Source organism: Mya arenaria, chromosome 3 (assembly GCF_026914265.1).
Source record: "Mya arenaria isolate MELC-2E11 chromosome 3, ASM2691426v1".
Taxonomy (NCBI): Eukaryota; Metazoa; Mollusca; class Bivalvia; order Myida; family Myidae; genus Mya; species Mya arenaria.
This window is the reverse complement of record NC_069124.1, coordinates 77,965,929-77,992,524: the sequence shown is the minus strand read 5'-3', so window position 1 is coordinate 77,992,524 and position 26,596 is coordinate 77,965,929. Positions and strand designations below refer to the sequence as shown.

Sequence of the window (26,596 nt, the reverse complement as noted above, 5' to 3'; positions counted from 1 at the left end):
GTATTAGATTAAGATCAATACACAGAGGTTGTGCACAATACACGTTTTTTTTTGTGCGTTTTTTTTTTTTTGGGGGGGGGGGGAGGGGGTCACTTATAGAAGGATTAAACTAGGTCTTTAAACTTCATCAGCTAGGTTATTTCATTTTCTTAAGAATGTAAAATATTGGAGAACTTGGAGAAAACTTTGTCTAAATAACATATGTAATATAATATGATTTCGAAAGTCGATTCTTCACAAATTCATAAAGATAGTGTCAGAGGTCATCTGAAAGAAATGTTTGATGACAAGAGTGTATTGTTTCCCGAGAAAGTAGCTTTTGTCAGTGATACGTAACCGGATATAACCAGTCCATAAATATGGATTTGATTTAGGTTTTTTAATCGATTAAAGTTTGAGACTTATTTTGCAAATAACTGTTAATAATGTATTTCAAAAATCATTTTATATCCTATTTTCCCATTTTAAGTACAATATTTACACAATTTTTAATCCTAAATCGATTGTTGAGAAAAATGGCATGTCAGTGAACTCCAATAGCTAATTTGGTTAATCAACACGACCAGATAAAATGTTAGAAGAATACGAAAGGTACAAAAAAATTGTTATTATTATTTCTCAAGTTGCTTTCGAGATGTGGAGAAAATTTGATATGACTTTTGTAAAAAAATGTAACGGAACAAATGACTGTCATCTCAATAACATTGCATTTAAATGATATTTTATCAACATTTTACATATCTTTATTTCAGTTGCTTGTCTCATCATATTTCCCTACAGTATAACTGCTATATTGATATAATTTAACATTTAAGACATATCGATGGCCTCACTTCAAGATGCTGATGCTGCATTTTTTCTGTTTCGAAATTATTACATCACTAAAAAACAAAGGCGAGTCAAGCCGTCTCTAACAGCATTCTGAGTAAATAGTCCAATGAGAAAATGGTGTTGTATTATGTGATCAAAATGTCAGCAATGAGAAAATGGTGTTGTATTATGTGATCAAAATGTTGAGTAATGATTGAACATCTTACAGAAAAGCAAAAATGCCAAACCTTCAGACATTGTTACAACAAAAATTGTAATCCGGCATTTTTAAAAAAAAATGTGTGATCAAATTACCAAGATTGAATACTAAAAACGTTGCTGCTAAAAACATGGGATATTGTAGCTTCAACATTTGGAAATGGGGCCATCAATATACAATGAGTTGAATGCTGTAGTTGAAATATTCTTTTGCCTCAGTTTACATGCCAGTAGTCAACTTTAACCAGTTTAAGGAATGGTTGCTATTTGAATGAGAATATTGGCCCCTGAAGCAATAAATGTAAAGAAGGCATCGTAGCCATGAAATCACAAAAATTTTGCATCACAAATATTTTTTTATCTTTGGCCCAAACTCATAAAATACATAAGTTTTTTGCATGAAACTACATGTTCAAAAGCTTCAAGAGACGATGCACATGTTTAATAAGGCCCACAATAATTGTAAATAATCAACAACAATAGAATAACATTGGCATTTGCTCGTTGGACACTGTTGTTTATTCTTCACTGCAAAAAATCCATTATATATTCGTTGTATTATTCTTGTTACTGTATTCAGTATGGAAGATGGAGAAAAGAAAGTGGAAGGTCCAGTGTACAATTGGAGATGTGTTACGGAAGAGTTCATGACAGCGTGTTCAAAGCTGGACCTTGGGGAATTGCTGCATGATTCCTCGTATGTTAAACCTAAGATCTCTGCTGCGTTGATTAAATACATTTTTAAAAGAATAAGACCTTATCTCTGTGTACAAATGCTCTGTTGATGTTTGTCTTAATGTCAACCCTGAAAAGGTTTTTTAAATAATGAAGGAGTTCTGAGTGTACAAAAACGTTTTACTACTTTATTTTACCATACCTAAGGACATTTATATATTAATTATGTTTGTAACAGTAAATAAAATAAAACAAAGAGGTTCCATTGTGTCCTTCAAACATATACATGTAAACTTCCATTTCAAATGATCATATATGATCAGTCAGTAATACCATAGTTGATTTGTTACTGTCACTTTTAGTATAATTATTACACTTAAAAGAAAAATGTAGCTCTTGTTTTCCCTGTTCCTAGGTTTGGTCTGTTTGAGGCAATGTCGGCTATCGAGATGATGGATGTGAAGATGGATGCTGGGATGATGTGTAACCAGATAAAACGCAAGGTCCTTACCCTCCCACAGGCAATAGAGGTAGGATTAAGAGGACACTTCGAAACCAAAATCTAAAACATTTAAGTTTTATGTTCTTTGATATTCAATGAAGTAAATGCCATGGTGCATGTATATATATATATATATACACATGTACATGTGAAGTACTGCCACTTTTGCTTGAATACTAAATAGTTAGTTAAACTTGTAAAAGCAGATGGGCTTTAGTGTCCACATGTGGTGATGTTGTTCTCTCTTACGCTGTAAAAAGTTATTGTAAAATCTAATGTAGTATGCCCGACTGTTGTTTATGATATATGTCAGCCTGTTGTACATGGTGTATATCAGCCTGTTGTACATGGTGTATATCACGCTGTTGTACATGGTTTGTATCAGACTGTTGTACATGGTGTATATCAGCCTGTTGTACATGATGTATATCACACTGTTGTACATGGTTTGTATCAGACTGTTGAACATGGTGTATGTCAGACTGTTGTACATGGTGTATGTCAGACTGTTGAACATGGTGTATGTCAGACTGTTGTACATGGTGTATGTCAGACTGTTGAACATGGTGTATGTCAGACTGTTGAACATGGTGTATGTCAGACTGTTGAACATGGTGTATGTCAGACTGTTGTACATGGTGTATATCAGACTGTTGAACATGGTGTATGTCAGACTGTTGTACATGGTGTATATCAGCCTGTTGTACATGGTTTATATCACGCTGTTGTACATGGTGTATGACAGACTATTATACATGGTGTATGTCAGACTGTTGTACATGATATATGCCAGACTGTTGAACATGGTGTATGTCAGACTATTGTACATGGTGTATGACAGACTATTATACATGGTGTATGTCAGACTATTGTACATGGTGTATGTCAGACTATAGTACATGGTGTATGTCAGACTATTGTACATGGTGTATGTTAGACTGTTGTACATGGTGTATGTCAGACTGTTGAACATGGTGTATGTCAGACTATTGTACATGTTATATGTCAGATTGTTGAACATGGTGTATGACAGACTATTATACATGGTGTATGTCAGACTATTGTACATGCTGTATATCAGACTATTGTACATGGTGTATGTCAGACTATTATACATGGTGTATGTCAGACTGTTGTACATGATATATGCCAGACTGTTGTACATGATATATGTCAGACTGTTGAACATGGTGTATGTCAGACTATTGTACATGGTGTATGTTAGACTATTGTACATGGTGTATGTTAGACTATTATACATGGTGTATGTCAGACTATTGTACATGGTGTATGTTAGACTGTTGTACATGGTGTATGTCAGACTGTTGAACATGGTGTATGTCAGACTATTGTACATGTTATATGTCAGATTGTTGAACATGGTGTATGACAGACTATTATACATGGTGTATGTCAGACTATTGTACATGCTGTATGTCAGACTATTGTACATGGTGTATGTCAGACTATTATACATGGTGTATGTCAGACTGTTGTACATGATATATGTCAGACTGTTGTACATGATATATGTCAGACTGTTGAACATGGTGTATGTCAGACTATTGTACATGGTGTATGTTAGACTATTGTACATGGTGTATGTTAGACTATTATACATGGTGTATGTCAGACTATTGTACATGGTGTATGTTAGACTATTGTACATGGTGTATGTTAGACTGTTGTACATGGTTCAGTCAGATTTCTGTAAAAGGTTTGTGCATTCCGCTTCCAGACTCAAACATTGAAAACTCAAGATCTTACCTACGCTGAGCTGACTGGAATAATGGATGCCTCTCTCGCATGTATGGTAAGCAATTAGGTTGTTCAATAAGCATTTAAAGATGCAATCTTACTCCCACATAAGATTTACCACAATTTATACTAGTTTTATTATTCCAAAAAGGATGAATAAATGTCAAAAACAATGGTTCTAATGAAGGATACGGTTTTTAATTTGAAAGAAATGTTCATAAAACATAGTATTTCTGCCGTTTGAGATTAAAGTAGATCACAGTTAATCTTTTAGCATTCACCAATCATTTAATATTTTTGCGTTTTCAACTATAAGATACACGGTTACAATCTTGTTATCAGTAATTAATATTTTCCATTAATGCATTATTAAGTAAGTAGTTAAAGGGTTATCAGTCAAAATATGTGTTTGTTATACATGTGTATGCATTGATATTGAATAAGAGTGTCACTTTAATGTTTTTGTTTCCTTTAATTGGTAAACATATTTTTAATTGTCATTGTCACTAGTTTTGATAACAGTTGATCCTTCCTGTTATGCAACAGGTCATACATTAGTATCCAATAGTAATTTCAACTATAGAAAAAAGAACATTTATGGCTTTGAAAATTGTAAAATTATTTACTTTGCCAGGTAACATGGCTTGAAGGTCACTCGCTAGCCCAGACTGTGTTCACAAACCTGTATCTGCATGACCCCAGCCTAATAGAGGACAGAACAATGCGGGCATTCTCTGTCTGCATGCTGAAGATTGTTGACCTCATACGAGACCGCATCAACAGATCAGGCGTTTATGAAGAGGTAATTGATGCTTTTTCTAGTATATCAAACCAAATTGCTGCAGATGTGAATGTGATTGATGCCAGTGATAAAAAAAAGCATAATCGAATATAGTAGGGCTTGTTATGCTATTAGAAGTTCTGATTGCTACTCATTAAAAACTGCACTGTTCTTTATTTCCAAAACCATTAATGATTTATTGGCTCTCCTACAATATTTGCAAATGATATACCTGTTATGCTTCGACATTTGTGTTTTCATCAAATCTTTAAAATCTGTAACTGTAAGTTGTGTCAATATTGACTCCCTCATATTTTTCCAGGAGGACTTCCAGCCCCTGACATACGGGTTCAAGATGGCAGGGGATGTGACCGATGTGAAGGCTGTGACTGCTATGAAGGAAGTTGAAGATGAGCTCAGTAGGGCCGCCAGGGTACTGATAAGCATTCAATTTGGTGGCAGGGGGAGGGAGGGTTATGACGTTTATGCGCCGACTGTCAAAAGCATAGAATCAATCTGACTAATGTGCATTATATCCCTTTCATGCAATGTAGAATTTCTGGATATGATTCTTTACAAACCCCTTTTTTCTGTGTATTTTAGTCCTCAAAATATTACAATCCTATTACCTTAAAAATAGAAGGATGTACTATGTTTTGACAAACTTTTAGACAGAGAAGTACTCGTTATCACCCAAATCTGTTCAATCGGCCAGTATCTGAAACAATGCTTTTTTTGTCAAGAAAGTTTGCCATATTTAGCTCGACTATTCGAAGAATAAGGAGAGCTATCCTAGTCACCTGAGCGTTGGCGTCGGTGTCGGCGCCGGCGTAATCACTTATGTTAAGTTTAAGTACCACCTCAAATATTTTCAAAGTCCATTGACATATGGCTTTGAAACCGACACTTGTTGACCATCATGCCCCCAACCTGTACAAAGGAGGAGGTAACTCTAATAAGCATTTTGACAAAATTATACCTCTTTTTCTACTTAGAATTTATGTTAAAGTTTGTGTACCACTTCAAATATTTTCAAAGTCCATTGACATATGGCTTTGAGACTTTGCACACTTGTTCACCATCATGCCCCCAACCTATACACAGGAGGAGGTAACTCTATCAAGCGTTTTTACAAAATTATGCCCCTTTTTCTACTTAGAATTTACGTTAAAGTTTGCGTACCACCTCAAATATTTTCAAAGTCCATTGACATATGGCTTTGAAACTTTGCACGCTTGTTCACCATCATGCCCCCAACCTTTACACAGGAGGAGGTAATTCTATCAAGCATTTTGACAAAATTATGCCTCTTTTTCTACTTAGAATTTATGTTAAAGTTTGGGTTATGTTAAAGTTTGGGTACCACCTCAAATATTTTCAAAGTCCATTGACATACAGCTTTGAAACTTTGCACACTTGTTCACCATCATGCCCCCAACCTATACACAGGAGGAGGTAACTATATCAAGCATTTTGACAAAATTATGCCCCTTTTTCTACTTAGAATTTACGTTAAAGTTTGCGTACCACCTCAAATATTTTCAAAGTCCATTGACATATGGCTTTGAAACTTTGCACGCTTGTTCATCATCATGCCCCCAACCTGTACACAGGAGGAGGTCACTGTTATGAGCATTTTGACAGAATTATGCCCCTTTTTCGACTTAGAATTAACATTAAAGTTTGGGTACCACCTCAAATATTTTCCAATTCAATTTATGTAAATATCTCAGCACATCATGTATTGCATTGAAATCTAATCTAACTGATCCATGCATGTTTCGCCAAAACTTTTCAATCCATCCACCGAAAAGCGGCGGAATAGTCGAGCGCGCTGTCTCTGTGACAGCTCTTGTTTGAGTGTTTAGTAGAAAGAATTGCCCCAATGCAACTGCGTTATCTCATGTGACAAAGCAATTCAAAAATGCTTCACTTGATTCACATCACTGTCATGCATAGACATCCACTTTCCAACAATTACAAACAAGGTCGAAGAAAAATCTTTCTCAGAACTGTTTCATGATAAAGGCAGTGGCAGGATTGCCAGTGTTGGTGGTTCACCAACAAAACATCTACATCTGTAGTTTTAATCAGATAGCTAAAGAATTGGATATGTAACTAAATTAATTTGGAAACTCAAGAATGATATATTTCCCCATGAAGGCACAAGTTAACTTTATAGACTAGTTTTCCTTCACCAAGATTTTCCTTCTATGCTATATATGGAGGCATATTTGAATTAACTTGGCACAAATGAATTCCAATATCTTGGCACAAATGAACTCCATGACAAGACCCTGTGTCGCATAAATACACAGCTCTATACTTCAAAGGTCAAATTCACACTAATGAAAATGATTTTTACTTTTGATGTTTGGATTGTAACATTGCCATGCATGAAGGGGTTTTAATATAACTGAGCGCAAATGTTCTCCATGCCAAGACAATGTTACTTGTACAAGGCTAAAGTCTGTATGCAAAGGTCAAGGTCACACTTAAAAGTCATTTGTCAAAATGCCTTGTATTTGGGCTTTTCCAGGCTTTAACTTTGTCATGCATTTAGGGTTTTAAAATAAAATGGCTCAAATGTTTACCATTACTAGTTAATATGTCCAGTCTAAGACCCGTGTCCAGCTGCTCCTGTTAGTAGGTCAAGGTTGCACTTACTCTATGGGTCATTTGTCAAAAAATCTTCTTGTCTTGTCCAGGCTGTAACTTGGCCATGCATTATTTTTTGTTCAAAGTAATTGGGAACCATAACTAGACTCCTGCAGGAGCCATTATCTGTAGGTCAAAGATGATGGTCACACTTTCGGATGATTGGTCATAACTCATCCTACTTTGGCTTGTGATTTTAGAATAACTTGGCACAAAAGGTCACACTTAAGCTTTAGTCAAATGGGTGCTCTTGTTTGAACTATTTATAAACCTTCTAGAGTTTCCCTTCTCCAACTGTATTCTTATCCATCACATATTTAATTTGCCCTTAAACATATAATGATATTAAAAAATGTTTTTTGTTGCATTGCAGCATTTCTAGTAAACAAATTAAAAAAATATATATATATATTTTTAGAACTCTGTTAATGATTGAGATGGTTAAAGTGTTATAGAACATTTTTATTTCAACTGTTTAATAGCCGATGTTCTCTACTTTTCAGCACCTGAAAGGCTTGATTCAGGAAGGCTCATCTGAGGAAACCAGTGAGGTAATTCAACTCGATGTAGAATCTTTAATACCATTACCAGAGTCTTTGTATCACCATTATATTGCACCAAACAGGTCTGGGATGGTTTTATAATTCATTATAAAAGGTTTCAGATATTTTCATTCATCAGATATACAGAGGATAAAAAAAATCAGTGCAAGCTTGTTGTATATTTCACCAAGTGAGCACCAAGTGCCTTTTGGTGTTCACAAGGTTAAATATATTGCTATTTTAGGCCAGAGTTTTTATGCCCCTGAAGGTGGGCATATTAAATCGCACCGTCTGTCCGTCCGTCTGTCCTTCCGTCTGTGTGTCCGGCTCAATAACTCGTGTCCGGGCTGTAACTTTCCCTTGTATGGACAGATTTTAAAATAACTTGCCACATGTGTTCCACATACCAAGAAGACGTGTCGCGTGCAAGACTCGTGCCCCTACCTCAAAGGTCAAGGTCACACTTAGTCTTTATTCACAATGGAGTGCTGCATATAGGACATAAAGTATAGGTTGTCGTGTCCGGGCTGTAACTTTCTCTTGTATGGACAGATTTTAAAATAACTTGCCACATGTGTTACACATACCAAGACGACGTGTCGCGTGCAAGACTCGTGCCCCTACCTCAAAGGTCAAGGTCACACTTAGTGTTTATTCACAATGGAGTGCTGCATATAAGGACATAGAGTATAGGTTGTCGTGTCTGGGCTGTAACTTTCCCATGTATGACCAGATTTTAAAATAACTTGCCACATGTGTTCCACATACCAAGGCAACGTGTCGCGTGAACGACCCGTGTCCCTACCTCTAAGGTTAAGGTCACACTTAGTGTTTATTCACAATGGAGTGCTGCATATAAGGACATAGAGTATAGGTTGTCGTGTCCGGGCAGTAACTTTCCCTTGTATGGACAGATTTTAAAATAACTTGCCACATGTGTTCCACATACCAAGATGACGTGTCGCGTGCAAGACCCGTGTCCCTACCTCTTAGGTCAAGGTCATACTTAGGTGTTTATTCACAACGGAGTGCTGCATATAAGGACATAGAGTATAAGTTGTCGTGTCCGGGCTGTAACTTTCCCTTGTATGGACAGATTTTAAAATAACTTGCCACATGTGTTCCACATACCAAGACGACGTGTCGCATGACAGACCCGTGTTCCTTCCTCAAAGGTCAAGGTCATACTTAGGTGTTTATTCACAATAGGTGGTATTTTTTATGTTTAGAGGCAATTTAAAATAACTTGCCATATGTATTTGACATGTAAAGGCAAGATCAACTTTTCATGTACTGACCTTGTTCATAGGTCAATGTCACAATCGGGGGCTTTCGTCACATACTATGACAGCTCTTGTTTTATTTTTCGTTTTACGGGAATTTTTTCAAAAATAATCACCAGGAGGAGGGAATAAAAATAAGAAAAAGATGTAGAAAAATGAGCGTCGAGAAAAAAGAATAAAAATAAGATGCATTTTCGATATTTTTTTCTTTCTTTTTTGATTTTTTATATACAATGCATGTTTTGAAGTTGTGCACACTTGTTTTGTACTCCATACTGCCTGTTGTATTATAGTGTTGCGCCACAGCTGTAAGAGGGTATCATTTTAAAAATTACAACTTCTTCAAATATATTTGTAGTGTCCATACTTTCAGAAAGTCCAAAATTTCTCAAGTTAAATACTATCTAAGTTATGTATTTCTTCACAAGAATAAATGCCAAAATGTTCCAAGTTCGTAGAAAATAAAATGACCGCCGCAGCATAAATGTTATTTATTTTAAATCTTTGTAAAATTATCAAACATTTCGCCAAAAATCCAAAGTTATTAAAATAATTATAGAAAACTAAAAATGCGGCTGGTCTCAATGAAAACCTAAACAAGAATGCCATCTCCCAGCAATATCCATGGATTTGGCCATAAACTGGCTGAAAATTGGCCGGGTTGTTTTCTAGCTGGTGTCTAAACAGAGCAGCCCATATTTGGCCAAGAAACGGCCAGAAAACACCCAACTTTCGACCTGACATTTGGCTGGTGGCCGAGAAATGGCCAACCCCGCTGCAGCAGAAACAGCGGGAGCCATATTGGATATATATGGGGAAAAAAATGTTTAGTGAAAAAAATCCAGACTTCCTAACGCAGATTTAACATAATAATTCTCACTCAGGACCTAAGTATTTGCAAAAAACTGGTAATCGATTAAATGATGCAACAATAGTCTGTATTATAAAGGCAAAACAAGTTGTCATTTTCACATGATGATAATTAAATCAATTCTGTATATTTATGTGCATGATTTTAATATGTGCTTCTACACTTTTGTAGGGTTTTTGATAGTCACTGAAACTTGCACTGGCAAAACCAAAGACATCTGGCTCATTGTTTGTGTCTAAAATGTTGATTAATATCATTTTGGGTATATATAATTAAAAAAAAAAAACACATCTGAGGAAATTTAATGTCTGATATACAAGAAACAAACAAGGTATGTAACTCAAACTTACCAGATTTCACGGTCGAGTCCAGTTTTTTAAAATTTCTTAATCAACATACAAACAATCCATTTTAAAATAGGTGACATGAAAAGAGGAGTCAATGCCCTTTAAAATGGTATGCAATATGTTAGTATAACTTTATTGTCTTTTAGACAAACAAGCTTAGCCAAATCCAATGTCACATTCTCGTCTTTTTCTGTAGTCAGAAACTGTACAGCAAATTCCAATTTTCAGTGTGTCCCCGAGTAAACAGGTCTACACACAGAAATATTTAAGTGATTTAATGCTTTGCTGTAAAGAAAAAATATTCCGTTCCTATGTCACAAAAAAAAAAAACGCCACGCTTTTATTAACAACAGTAGGCCTATTAGTTCTGGCTTCCATAACTTTAATGTTGATATTTATTTTTTTGATGTTTACAACACATTAAAGTTATGGTGTAACCCCCATAGTAAAGTCAACCAGAATCAATTGAGTGTGATGATGCAATGCAATCACATGACCATGATGACGTCGATGGATTCTATTTATAGCATCGGATTCACATTGTTCATTTAGTTGAATCCAATTGCAGTAAGGCTGTAAATACCTTTTGATAAGTAAAAACAATTTATTTATTCCAAATTTGTTATTAGTTATTTATTAATTATTCAAAATAGAAAAAAATAACAGCAAAATAAACACTAGGTCACATGGGTAGTTTCTGAAAATCTTGGTGTCACGTGATTAAATTTGAACACAACTATGACCTAGATAAGGAATGCTTGTAATAGGATTTATTAAAATGCTAAATCAACTATCTTTAAAGCGTTTTTTGGTTTTGAAAATGAGTTTGTGAACTACATTTTACTTCATTAACCTAAGGATACAGCTATTTTGTCTGTACAATGCATACAAGTGAAATAACAGCGTGACATAAAAATGTCACGAATTCTGGTAGGGTTTGGATACGGCTTTCTCTTCAGCGAACACATCCAAAAAGGTAATATATAACGTGTTTGCTGAAGTTCTTTAGCTATAGGCCTATCAGTCTTCAAACTAAATCCACTTTAAAATTTCGTAAAAGGCAGCCATATTCCTTACAAGCACTTAGATGATGATATTGAGCAAGTTTCAAATTTTATTTTCATCATGGCATATAATTTGCATGTGATATCACAAAACAATGAAACATATTTCAGTTAACTTTATAAGCAATAATCGCTGGCTTCCGCCATCTTGGAAACTGTGCGCGATAATTTTTTGTTGTTGTGAACTTAGCGTTAGGTTAAATAACACTAAATTTTATTTACTATCGGAGATCGAAGAAACGGGCGGCGGAAAAAATAAAAATAAAGTTAGGAATTTGAATCTTTATCTTTTTGGGGTTTTAAAATATTTTGCTCCCGTAAAATGAAAAATAAAAAACTCTGGCCTAACACTGAAAAAAACAATTTTTGTTTTTTAATATATGCCCTAAATTGGAATTGAAAGACATTTAATAACATTTTATTAGAAAAATGTGCCAATTGGTATGCGCAGGTAATGTCATTTCAGAAATGATGTCATTGATATTGTGTCCAAGCCCTGTGCACGCTGATGTTTGATTATCCCGCGCCTTGAAAAGGCGAGGGGATATAGTAATGGTAGGCGCGATTCCGTGTGTGTGTGTGTGTGCGTCCGTCCGGCCCACATTCATTTCTTTGCATCTCCTCTTACATTTCTCATGCGATTTCTCCCAAACTTTCACAGATTGATGATCATGAAGTGAAGCAGCGCATATTGTCGGGCTTTCCCGATTTGACCATTTTTGAAAGAGTTATTGCCCTTTGCTTATTTTACATTTAAAATTGGTTTCTTCGCAACTGCTCTTATGTTTTTCATGCGATTTCTACCAAACTTTCACTGATTTGACCATTTTTGAAAGAGTTATTGCCCTTTGCTTATTTTACATATAAAATTGGTTTCTTCGCAACTGCTCTTACGTTTTTCATGCGATTTCTACCAAACTTTCACAGATTGATTATCATAAAGTGAAGCAGCTCATTTTGTCGGGCTTTCCTGATTTGACCATTTTTGAAAGAGTTATTGCCCTTTGCTTATTTTACATTTAAAATTGGTTTCTTCGCAACTGCTCTTACGTTTTTCATGCGATTTCTACCAAACTTTCACAGATTGATTATCATAAAGTGAAGCAGCGCAATTTGTAGGGCTTTCCCGATTTGACTATTTTTGAAAGAGTTATTGCCCTTTGCTTATTTTACATTTAAAATTGGTTTCTTCGTAACTGCTCTTACGTTTTTCATGCTATTTCTACCAAACTTTCACAGATTGATGATCATATAGTGAAGCAGCGCATATTGTCGGGCTTTCCTGATTTGACCATTTTTGAAAGAGTTATTGCCCTTTGCTTATTTTACATATAAAATTGGTTTCTTCGCAACTTTTCTTACGTTTTTCATGCGATTTCAACCAAACTTTCACAGATTGATTATCATAAAGTGAAGCAGCTCATATTGTCGGGCTTTCCTGATTTGACCATTTTTGAAAGAGTTATTGCCCTTTGCTTATTTTACATATAAAATTGGTTTCTTCGCAACTTCTCTTACGTTTTTCATGCGATTTCTACCAAACTTTCACAGATTGATTATCATAAAGTGAAGCAGCTCATATTGTCGGGCTTTCCTGATTTGACCATTTTTGAAAGAGTTATTGCCCTTTGCTAATTGTACATTTAAAATTGGTTTCTTCGCAACTGCTCTTACGTTTTTCATGCGATTTCTACCAAACTTTCACAGATTGATTATCATAAAGTGAAGCAGCGCAATTTGTAGGGCTTTCCCGATTTGACTATTTTTGAAAGAGTTATTGCCCTTTGCTTATTTTACATTTAAAATTGGTTTCTTCGTAACTGCTCTTACGTTTTTCATGCTATTTCTACCAAACTTTCACAGATTAATGAACATAAAGTGAAGATGCGCATATTGTCGGGCTTTCCTGATTTGACCATTTTTGAAAGAGTTATTGCCCTTTGCTTATTTTACATATAAAATTGGTTTCTTCGCAACTGCTCTTACGTTTTTCATGCGATTTCTACCAAACTTTCACAGATTGATGATCATAAAGTGAAGCAGCTCATATTGTCAGGCTTTCCTGATTTGACCATTTTTGAAAGAGTTATTGCCCTTTGCTTATTTTACATTTAAAATTGGTTTCTTCGCAACTGCTCTTACGTTTTTCATACGATTTCTACCAAACTTTCACAGATTGATTATCATAAAGTGAAGCAGTGCAATTTGTAGGGCTTTCCCGATTTGACTATTTTTGAAAGAGTTATTGCCCTTTGCTTATTTTACATTTAAAATTGGTTTCTTCGTAACTGCTCTTACGTTTTTCATGCTATTTCTACCAAACTTTCACAGATTGATGAACATAAAGTGAAGATGCGCATATTGTCGGGCTTTCCTGATTTGGCCATTTTTGAAAGAGTTATTGCCCTTTGCTTATTTTACATTTAAAATTGGTTTCTTCGCAACTGCTCTTATGTTTTTCATGCGATTTCTACCAAACTTTTACAGATTGATGATCATAAAGTGAAGCAGCGCATATTGTCGGGCTTTCCTGATTTGACCATTTTTGAAAGAGTTATTGCCCTTTGCTTATTTTACATTTAAAATTGGTTTCTTCGCAACTTCACTTACGTTGATGACTATGAAGTGATGCAGCGCATATTGTCAGGCTTTTGCAATTTGACCTTATTTGAAAGAGTTATCGCCCTTTTTTAATTTTATGCATTTCTTATGTTCCTGAGAAACTACCCTTACCATTGATTGGCTTTCGTTACAAAAAATGCCCTATGAGGCGGGGGATATAGCTGTCTGTGACCGCTCTTGTTTCAATGAGAGAATGGGCTAAAATTTCAAAACAGTGAAAAATATCAAACTGATATTTTAACTGTTTGAAACAGTAAAATATCATTTTTATTTTACTAATAAATTGTTATCACTATTCAGTATTTTTTGTAAAGAATAATAAATGCCTATGTTTCCCTGCAGTACCATTTGTGTGTGGCGGTGTGTTCTCGGGTGAAATTCTTCAAGTTCCTGCTCTCCATGCTGCTGGCTTTCAGCAAAGACAAGGTGACATAGCTTTACGGTCTTACACAATGTAGCATCATCAGTTCCTTACTGTTTTCTACCTACATTAATTGTTTAAATTTTCAATAGCCACATTAATGAAAATTTGCGATTTAATCATCAAAAGATGAAATACATGGAGGCAAAACTACAGTTTGGCTAACAATAGGCAATTGTTCAGAACCTTGTTTCAGTGAACAACATTGTTGTTTATTTCCAAAGGTGAAATATGATGTTTTCATATTTTTTTAATTAAACAAGTACAGCTGAAGCAGTTTTCTCAAATCTTATTAGAAAGTCTGCAGGTTACAAGTGTATCCATTAAACTTCCAGATTTTAAAGTGATAACAGCGATGAAGTTAACAACATTCTTAACTTTAACAAAGTTCTGAACAATCAGCCCAATAATAATCTAGTCCCAAGCAAGGCAGCTCATCAGACCAGATGTATCTCTACAAGGAAAAGCATGAATCTTATAATCTTTGAATATTTCAGTGTGAAGGTGTGCCGCAGGCTAAGAAGCTGATTAATCAGATGTTAGAGCTGATTAAAACAATAAAAGAAACTGTTTCACTGGGCATCCATCCTGAGGATAGAGAAGTCACAAAGAATGGTACACCTACATTTAGTTTTGTATTTATTTTTGTATGAAAATGGATATATAATTTTGCAACCATGTCACATTATGACATGCTACATTGAATAAACATGCAGGATAATATAATATTTCATGAAGTTTATGTACTTTTGATTTATTTTCATGTCATTACAATATGTGTACACACTATAATCAGTTTAATGATGACCATCTCAGGCATCTGCATAATTACACATGTAATTCTTGTAATGAACAGTTAGAAATATAACTGTGTTTCCAGACTACCCGACCATCATGGGTTTTGACCCACTGATCAACCAGCGTCTGTTACCCCCAACATTTCCCCGCTACACTGTGATCCATGACCGAGGTGAGGCCCTCGACTACATACACACACTCTTGGAGCGGCTACTCTCGTCCACAGCCATGTTGGATGCCACAAACATACAGGAAGTGTTTGTGAGTACCCTGTGTCATGAACTGGCATTTATGCGCACACATTTTTTTCATTTTGTGAGGGATTTTACAGATTCTATATTAGGATCCTGCAGGTGCCTTATTGTAATCACCAGTATGTCCGTCCCCTTGTCTGTTTGCCTGTCCTTACACATGGTTTATGTCTTTATCTTAACAACTAATAAACATTTAAGATAGCATCTTCAAACATTATAAATTTGCTCAAAGTTACAATGCACACTTATATGACAAGTTAAATAAACTTCAATGTTGTCAGATTTACGGCCCTTTTTAAATCAATTTACTTTTTCATCAGAACAGTTTTGAAAGGAATTGAATGGGGTCTGAAGCATTAATATAGTTTATATAGGAAATGTGAACTTGTGTGTGATACAAGAGCTTTATAACTTTGATCAATACTTTGAACATATGTTAATATTCAAATTGGTCAATCTTCATATATCGTTCGTTTACAGAAGAACATTTCAAGTATAAGCTAGTTTTTGCGATGTAAAAGAAGAGTGTTGCCCTTTTGACACAAGGAATCATTGGTTTAATCCGTAATGACCTTGTGACATGACGAATCATTGGTTTGATCCGTAATGACCTTGTGACATGACGAATTATTGATTTAATCTGTAATGACCTTGTGACATGACGAATCATCTGTAATGACCTTGTGACATGAGGAATCATTGGTTTGATCCGTAATGACCTTGTGACATGACGAATCATTGGTTTGATCCGTGATGTCCTTGTGACGTGAGGAATGATTGGTTTATTCCGTAATGACGTGAGGAATGATTGGTTTATTCCGTAATGACCTTGTGACATGAGGAATGATTGGTTTGATCCGTAATGACCTTGTGACATGACGAATCATTGGTTTGATCCGTAATGACCTTGTGAGATGACGAATCATTCGTTTGATCCGTAATGACCTTGTGACATGGGGAATCACTGGTTTGATCCGTAATGACCTTGTGAGATGACGAATCATTGGTTTGATCCGTAATGACCTTGTGACATGGGGAATCACTGGTTTGATCCGTAATGACCTTGTGACATGGGGAATCACTGGTTTGATCCGTAATGACCTTGTGACATGGGGAATCACTGGTTTGATCCGTAATGACCTTGTGACATGGGGAATCACTGGTTTGATCCGTAATGACCTTGTGACATGGGGAATCACTGGTTTGATCCGTAATGACCTTGTGACATGGGGAATCACTGGTTTGATCGGTAATGACCTTGTGACATGAGGAATCACTGGTTTGATCGGTAATGACCTTGTGACATGAGGAATCACTGGTTTGATCCGTAATGACCTTGTGACATGAGTAATCATTGGTTTAATCTTTGCTTCCCTTGTGGCGTGAGGAGTTCTGTGCTGGTTCAAAACAGACATTAAGTGCTTGACAATTGCAATGTTAAAAATTTCATTCATAGTGTTTATTGAAATGCATTACTTTTGAATGTTTCAGGATGTGTTCAGAGAATTTAGTAAGCTATCACCATGTGTTCTTAGCAGGTCTATTCTGCAGGTATGTACACATTGAAGAAATACAGTTTACAATGTTAATGTCTTCATGTCAAATATGTCGTTATTATGTTACACATATTTATTCTGAAACTACACTAAAGCCATCCTAATATTGTTAGAATGTTATTTTTGAGCAGACTCCTGTCATGTCTTTAATACCATTTTGCAGCTTACATTCTTGCCCCCAAGTCGGCGAGTGTTTGGTGTCCATCCCCTCACAGACTTCCTCAAGGACTCCCTCAGAGCCTTTGTTATGCCTCCTGCTCTCTCTCCAAAGTAAGTGCTTGCTCTATTCAGAAAAGTATATTACCAGTAGTTTATACTAATTTCTTTAAGCTCTATTGCACTGAATGCTGACATGCTTGAGTCGGTATTTCTTGGTAGAAACTAGTACTGGTGTCCATGTTGAGAGGCCATGGGAAGCTTCTTCTGGTGGATCTTGAACTATCATCCACCAACATCTCGTGTGAGAAGTGGACGCTTTACCACAAGACCACTTTCACCATCTAGTATAATAATGTTTTAGTATTCTGTTTAATTTGTTGTATGCAATTCTGTTTTGTAACCTGTTTTGTCCTTACTCTGACCAGGACCGCATTGTACAACAATGCAGAGGTGAAGCAGTATGTTGACGCGCTGGTGACAAGGGCAGTGCGGCCTGTGTGTACTGTTCTCCAGGTGCTGGGACACAATCGAGCTCGCCAGCGAGACAAATGGGCACACCTTCTCGATGAGATGGTCAGTCTACAGGATGAGGTATGTTGTTAGAGTGCAATGATGCAAAATGCAGAATTAAAGCACCTTAATGAAATATTGTTTAATAATTTATATCTCTGATTTCTGTTTTTTAAGTGGACACCTTTAAGTTTCTTGTATTTACCGGTAAATGTAATTTTATGTGTAGTCATATCTAAAATATCTTTATATTTCATAATTTGCAATGATTTATTTACTAATGTGAAATCATTTATATTCGTTGGCATGAATTTTCGTGGTTTTCCAAAAATTGACATTTTCGTTGGGACTTTAATATGTGGTTTTTCATTTTTGATTTTTTTTTCCCAAATTGCGATCGTCCTTAATCCTCTGCCAATATACCCATGTCAACTAATTTGAAAATTATTGTCATAAATGAAAATGCATCATGATCAAAGATAAAGATAGACGAAGCCATTAAATGCCAATTAAGAATTTTGCTAACTGTGAAAACACCGAAAAGGTGCGTATATTTGAGTAAACAATCAATGTTATCGATAAAATGTTTCATTAAAGAAAAAAATCGAGTACTTGACACTCAACACGCACATCTTTTAATCCTGGAGATTTTCATGAACAGCACACGTTACAGAACGTTTTTCACTCATTTGGTTCATAAAAACATAATTAATCAGTTCGATTTATTATTTGTGAAAGGCAGATATAATATATTAACAAAACAATAATAGTAAGATATACAGCAGGTTCGGTATTTACGCTGTATACCGCTGTATACTGCAACCTCTGTTAAGAATATACTCTTGTATGTAATGTGTACATAACAAGGCAATTGAAAAAGTGAATAAAGGGTCTATATTTCGTGGGATCTTGAATTTGTGTATCACCAAACCCACGAAATCCACGAACATTAATTTCCCACGAACATTAATAATTTCACAGTAAGTCACTTTTAAACTTCAACTTAAACTGAACATGTATCTCAAACCTGCAAACATTTCCACTATGTCTTGATGCAGGCAGATAAGGTAGATGGTTACCTGCATCAGATACAGATGAAGATGGACCCCAACCGTCAATATGGCTCCAGTTTCGGCACCTGGGTCCTCTACTACACACTTCAAGTCATGCTTGCCTACACACTCTCCGGCTTTGAGCTTGAACTTTACGCCCCGTACGAGTACCACTATGTGTACTGGTGAGCTATTATTACCAACACCATAAATATCATTATGATTAAAATTTTATTTATATATATCCTTTTTGAAGTCAATAAAATTAGGCTGTTAGATCAACTAGCTGGAAATCTCGCATTATAAATTTGCACAAACCTGACTTTGTAAGTTCAAATTTGAACAATTCGGGCAAGTATGTCACATACGCAGGAATGGTGTGCTCGAACAATTTTGCACTTCAGTTTTTGTCACATTATTTGTTACCAGTGATCTTGCAAAACTTTCAAGTGTTCTTAAAGTAGGGATGCAAACAAATATTTGAATTTTCGATCAAACGTTTGGTATTCGAATGTCAAAATCGGTATTCGAATATTCGATGTTTGTTTGAATACATGTTAAAAATTTGTTTGTCTTGTTTTTACAACAATTGTCCCATAATACCATAGGTGTGAATGAGATGACAGTACACTACACACGCGTCATTTGTCATATAGGGACATATTGTAGGGTACTATAAAAAGTCCCCGTAATTTTACAATAACTGGCTGTAAGTCAAGTGACACAAAAATCCAGTTATTTTCGGTAAATTTAAATGCCTCTTCCAAATAGGAATAAACTAGTTCCTAAGTTGGTTTGGTTTTTCCATAGTTTTTTTAGTAGAGGTTAATCCCAGAATGAGGCTGCTCGTCCTATGGAAAGACCCTCCATTGGCTTATAAAGTTATTTGACCAGAACTCCATCTAAGTTTACGTTGTTTACAAATATGAAGGCTGCGGAATATAAATTAAAAGTTTTTGTTTTTTTCTTTGGTTATAATGTATTACTTCTTGTCTTTCTGAAAAGAGGAATTCTAAAGGCTCATATGGTGAAATTCAGGGTCTGGTGCGCGTAGTGGTTACGACAAAGTAGAACTAAAATGCCCTGGCTATTACTTTAGCGAACATTATAATAGTTTACTATAACTTTTAAAAGATATAGTTTGATAATCGAATATTTGAATATTCGTTAGAAAGAATTACCGAATATTGGAATATCAATTTTGCCATTTGTTAGCATCCCTACTCAAAAGACATTGCATTCTGGTTTTGTTTGCTTTTCATAACGAAATATATTTCATAAATTTCGAATATTGCAGGTATTTATATGAGTTGCTGTATTCCTGGCTGTATTCAACCATTCAGAGGGCAGAAACATTTGTTATAGACCACGAGGCTTTCATCGGTAAAAATATACAGTTTTACTTTGAAACAAAGTGACTGAGTATTAACATTGGTAAAGAATTATTTTGTCATGTGTTTTAATTTGATTTTTGAAATACATGTGCTGAAAGTTATACAATATTTATTAGTTTGATAGTAAACATTTAAGATTCACTTTTCAATAGACCTTTGAACAATGCCTTTGAAATAATAGTTATTTCTCGTGTTCCATGTAGAGTCGGTGAGCGTGAAGGGTCGTGGAAGTAAAAAAGGGAAGAAGAAGAAGCGATCAAAGGCTGTCCAGCGGGAACTGATCATCTGTCAGGCACAGCAAAACATGTTTGGGGGATACTATAAGGTAGGAGGGTATTTTACCAGCTGCAGTGTTATCACAGGATCTACTTTGCTTAGATTCGAGTGACAGTGTTAATCAGAATGAGGGCTTCTATTCCTATTGTGTCCTTCTGCACCAACATCTGGCCCCTATTTCTCGAAACTTTCTAAGTTCTTTATCACAGGATTAAGATAAGCTCACTATTTTTGTTTTTTCTATTATTTGTTTAATATTTACTGGTACTTTGTTGAATAATTATGGGTTTTACTAACATAAGGTGTAGGGGCTTTTTTTGTACAGTTTTCTATTTGAAAATCTGATAAAAACTCCTGCTTATGAGCTTATTTAAAAGTAAAAAAAGCTGATAAGCATGAGGCAGCTAGATTTTAATCACGCCCAGCTCTCTTTTTTTTTCTCCGCCGCCCCTTAAATTTTATTGACTCAAATAAAAAAAAATGTTCAGCTAGGATCTGTATTCCATATTGGTCATGTACTGTCCGGGAATGGCATTTATCTATAAATATGATGTACGATATTCATATGTAAAACTATTTCAATGGTGAAACGGTCATAAAAGAAAAAGAAAAAACAATTAAATGTCATCCCCCGACCCCATTTAAAAAAAAATGGATGAAAATCTAGTAATTCATTTATATTGGCCTTAAGACATCTTTCCTTGCCTCACAAAATTTTGTGCTGCTCTAATCTCCAATAGTATGTTTACTAGAGAGATGAAACTTAACAAGAATGTTAAGGAGCATGTAAAGTTGCGGCCTGGGGTTTCATGTTTGGTTGCACCCAGTTATTGCAGACCTTTTGTGCACCTACATTTTTGTTTGTTGCTTTGCTTAATTAGTGCAGAGTTATGGCCCTTGACTTTGCGAAGAGATGCTACATAAAACATACAATCTGTTTTGAGCATATCTCCAAAAGTATGAGAGCTTAAGTTCTGAAACTTTACAGGAATGCTAACAAGCATGTGAAGTTGTGCGTCTGGAGTATAATGTATGGCTGCCTCCAGTCGGAGTAGAATTTTTGCCCTTGAATTATTCAAAATGGCATATTAAGCATGTGATCTTGTCACCCCTAGCTCAATAAGTATCTCAATCTTAGCAATAGTCATAAAACTTATGAGGAATGATAACCAGGGATTTTGTTTTTGGTGGTGCCAAGCAGAGCTATGGTGCTTGAAATAATTAAAATAAATAGGCATATAGAACATGGAACTTATTATTGCACTTACCTCAAAACATAGTGAGCATGTGACGTTTTGCATCTTGGTTCAAGGCCAAGGTCCCAAAACTTAATAAACAGCATGTGAAGTTTTGCATCTTGGTTCGAGGCCAAGGTCACATAACTTAATAAACAGCATGTGAAGTTTTGCATCTGGGTTCAAGGCCAAGGTCACATAACTTAATAAACAGCAAGTGAAGTTTTACATCTGGGTTCAAGGTCAAGGTCACATAACTTAATAAACAGCATGTGAAGTTTTGCATCTAGGTTCAAGGCCAAGGTCACATTAACTTAATAAACAGCATGTGAAGTTTTGCATCTAGGTTCAAGGCCAAGGTCACATAACTTAATAAACAGCATGTGAAGTTTTGCATCTGGGTTCAAGGCCAAGGTCACATAACTTAATAAACAGCATGTGAAGTTTTGCATCTAGGTTCAAGGTCAAGGTCACATAACTTAATAAGCAGCATGTGAAGTTTTGCATCTAGGTTCAAGGTCAAGGGCACTTAATTTAATGAAGAATAGGTGGGCTAAACTACTCGCCCCAGCGTCGGCGTCGGCATCAGCATCCGGTTAAAGCTTTAGGGCAAGTTGGGATTTTCACTTATAAGTCCAATACCCTTCATTCAATTGACTTAATACTCCACACAGTTGTTCAGGGCCATCACATGATGAGGTTAGATAACTCCATATTATTCTTTACACAGAATATGGCCCCTGATTGACTATGGAACTTACATTAAAGTTTTAGGGCAGGTTGGGATATTTATTAATAACTTCTATACCCTTTGTTCAATTGACTTAATACTTCACACAGTTGTTAAGGACCATCACACAATGAGGGTACATAACTCCATATTATCCTTTATACAAGTTAGGGCCTCTGATTGACTTAGGTTAAAGTTTTAGGGTATTTAATTGGCTTCATACTTCACACAGTTGTTCAAAGTCACCACATAATGAGGTTAGATAACTCCATATTATCTTTTATACAAATTATGGCCCTTGATTGACTATGGAACTTGGATTAAAGTTTTAGGGCAGGTTGGGATATTTATTAATGACTTCTATACCCATCATTCAATAGACTTAATACTTCACACAATTGTTCAGGACCATCACCCAATGAGGTTACATATCTCCATATCCTTAATACAAGTTATGGCCCCTGATTGACTTAGGTTAAAGTTTTAGGCAAGTAAAAATTAAGGGCAAGTTGGGATTTTATTTAAAAAAACTTCTATACCGTTCATTCAATGCACTTAATAAAATTCAAAATTATTTACAACCATCTTACAACAAGAAACATAACTCCATTTTAACTCTAAATACAAATTATGGCCCTTGATTTTTTTTGATTTTTTTAAAAATTTCTTTTGAAAGGCATATTTGTATATTGTTAACCACATTTTCATAATGGGAAATCAAGTTATTTGAATGACTTGCGTCATTGTTTGGGCGGGCAGCATCAAAGTCACCTTATGTATCAAATTTTTTTAGTTAGGTTTGACATAAAGAAACCAAACTTGGTAATATTACATCGTTATTGCATTCACTTCAAAGTCAAAGCGGCGTAGTCCAGCCCGCTGTCTTACGACGGCTCTTGTTATATCTGTTGTTTGAATTTAACTAAGGTCATACAATATGATATGTAGGTTAAATTCTAGGTGGAAAGTTTGGTATTGCCTTTTATGCCCCCATTCTTTTGTTGGATGGAATTATAACCCTTACTTTTGTGACAAAGGTGCACACATTTCTTGTTTTTAACACTTGATACCTTATATGGTTAACAGGCTGTGGTGGGCTTGAAGCTGTGTAAGAAGTTGAAACAGCCAAGTTTTGAGTATGACCGGGAGGAGGTGCGCTACTCTCACAGACTTGCTCCCTTTGCCTGTGTCTCCACGCCACCAATGGTCCCATACTCACAGTATAAGGTATATTCATATATAATACAAAACTACAAATGTTATATGCTTTTTCACACTTGAGTGAGCAAAATGTGTAAGTTTCAGGAACATTAAAGCATGAATTTAAGTTTGTTCAAAGTCCTAAAATTACAATATTGATATGTTTGTTATTTTCCATTGTTTAACTAAAATAATATATAGGCAGAAGATAATTGCTCAAATTTATTTAAAGTATGCATCTATTGACCGATATGTTACTATAATATCCTTGTAGTCCAATCTCATTATAAATATTATTTGACGTATATAATAAAACAAAAACTATTGCAGTTCTGATGTTTATAACATTAAAACTATATTTACAGGAGATGACAAGCCTGTTCCGGTATGCCTCCATGCCTACAGCATCAGATCTTTTCAGTGCATCATGTAAATACTTCCATCAAGCCAAAACACTCTATGAAAGTCTACAAAATCCTTCAGAAGAGGTACTGGTACTTCCCATGTTGATTTGTGTTATGTTAAGGGCTATTCCATTTAAACATATAACCCCCCCAGGTGGGGGGGAGGCACTTTTAAATTATGCCCCCCCCCCCCCCCCCCCCTACAGAAGCAAATTTACCCTTGTGGGGTCCAAATAACGAAAAAAGACACCCACCTACATGTATATACTATTTAAATAATAAATAATGAAGGTTATATGTTTCACTGGAATAGCCCTAACGTATTTAAATAAAATGATGATAAATTCATATATTACCTTGTGACTGGTGAAATTGCCAGGCTGTTTTGTGAATTTTTGATTGGATTTAAATATTATGCCTGCAAGCAGTGATTCAATTATGTTGTACTTAAAGCATTTAAATTGGTAAAACATTATCCTTCAGGGATATATTTAGTGTTTATAACTCATTTAAATGCTCCTTATCTTTTCTTCTGTGTTTTTTTTTGATTTATTCATTGACATGCAAACACTGCATGAGTACATACATGTCAACTGATTTTCTTAACCAGAAGCATGATGGTTATCTGCAAGTTTGTATTTCTGTATGCACGTTCCATGACTTGTACAATATGGTGTGTCAGGTATGCCTCAATGATTGAACCTTTCTGTTGCAGACACAGACTGTGATACGAGTAGCGAAAACCAATTTTGTGACACTCAAGTTATTGAGTGGGGGCCATAAACAGGACTCAGAGGTATAGATTACGGGACTCAATTTTGAATGATATGAAATTTAGCAAATAAATGTAATGGAAGCTTCTAGTAATGGTCTAAATATAGAACACACGCACGGAACAAAACATATTTCATTACATGTAAATCTTGTTAGTTTTTGTGTAATATTTACGTATAAATATATCAACATTATAACTATACTTTGACTCATTTTCGTTGATTCAGTCACAATTTCATCAACAAAATATAATGTGAAGCAAAACCAATATCCATTCAAAGTATTGGAAACCGCATGTTTTCAACTGTTGATATTTTCAGGACCCTCCAGAATTCGATTTCAGTCTTCACAAACTGTACCCAGTGATCAAAGTATAACCTGGCGGGTCACTAAGCACCATCCATGTATGTGTATGTGATTGACTCTGCATAATGTATGTGATCAACTGTGTGATCTTAAGACACTCTCATATGATGTGTGTTTGTTAATGATATTGTGTTGTTGCTTAATGAAATAAACCTAGAGTAACATATTTCTTCAGTGTTAATTCTACATGTATCAGGAATGAGAGGATGAGAGTGCTGTAGGTTAAAGTGCCCGCCTCTTATCCAAGAGGTTGTGGGTTTAATCCCGGTGAAGCTCTCTCAGCCTTTCAAAAAAGACCCCAGTACAGGTTAAACAATCGGATTCAAGATTTATATTACATGTAGTTTCACAGTCGAGCTCAATTAGTTTAAACAAACCCTTTATCCACGTTGTCGTTGTTTTCTGGACATGTAGAACTATTGTAGAACTATTGTGGTATTTACGAGATGTTGTGGATTTAAAGTTTCACAACCTCCATGTTTAAAGCAAGATACGAAAACAATCTGAATAAAGTTTTCTCTGCGAAGTTAATGAAACTTGGTACAGCACGATTTGACAATACATATCGAGTACAATGCGGAATCTACGTCAATGACGTGTTTCAGATTTATGACCCGTGATAACAGTGGCCTTTGATAGGAGTTGAAGACTGGCACTGAAATCATAAATATCGCAAGTGCATCATCGGGCTATTGTATATACATCTAGCCTGAAGTAGGTATTTAAAAACATATATTGTGTTCAGCATATTACAATTGTTTAAAATCACTCTCATACATCGAGGTAGAAAAATAAGGCCCAGAATTAACGTATACGTGTACAAAAGGTAGATCAGCATTCTGTAAACGTCAACCTGCGTAGATGAAATGTCAAGATCACATGAATCTTTTTTGCGAAAACCTGGGGCCTTTTTCACGAAAAAACAAGATGGGGGGGAAAAAGGGAGTAAGACACTTATACTAACGCACAAGCGGATTCTCGGGAGTGGGGGCGCCCCCTCCTTAAATCGTCGCAAGTTTACTTTTTATTTCAATACAGGAGAGAAAGATAAAATAAAATACGCTCTAAATACACCAGTTCGGACTAGAAATTGTTAATCTTGATGGAGTACCCCCCAAACACCCCTGCCAACACTTTAAACGGAATAAATTTCGGTTTTGATTGAGGGGTGCGGGTCTTACGCCTCTAACGTCAAATGCTGGCCCCCATTTCTCGAAACTTCTTAAGCTTAACAGGCCTAAGTACGTAATTTCAATTAGCGAAAATACATACTCAAATTGATTTTTATAAATGAAATAATGATAATTACTATCTGAAATATAAAAACGTTTAAAG

General features: G+C 35.5%; 1 protein-coding gene across 1 annotated transcript; it reads left to right on the top strand.

The window, feature by feature from the left end:
* The first annotated feature begins 461 nt into the window (after positions 1 to 461).
* LOC128229280 (N-alpha-acetyltransferase 35, NatC auxiliary subunit-like) lies at positions 462 to 25,427 on the top strand. The gene is made up of 20 exons (XM_052941106.1): positions 462 to 591; positions 1,610 to 1,726; positions 2,120 to 2,234; positions 3,945 to 4,019; positions 4,599 to 4,766; positions 5,068 to 5,178; positions 7,907 to 7,954; positions 14,475 to 14,558; positions 15,051 to 15,168; positions 15,434 to 15,612; positions 17,097 to 17,156; positions 17,325 to 17,431; positions 17,746 to 17,911; positions 18,889 to 19,067; positions 20,180 to 20,265; positions 20,480 to 20,601; positions 23,604 to 23,744; positions 24,083 to 24,205; positions 24,837 to 24,917; positions 25,216 to 25,427. The coding sequence occupies exons 1-20, from the start codon at positions 572 to 574 to the stop codon at positions 25,270 to 25,272; spliced, it is 2,157 nt and encodes a 718-aa protein (XP_052797066.1). The 5' UTR covers positions 462 to 571; the 3' UTR covers positions 25,273 to 25,427.
* Positions 25,428 to 26,596: the final 1,169 nt, after the last annotated feature.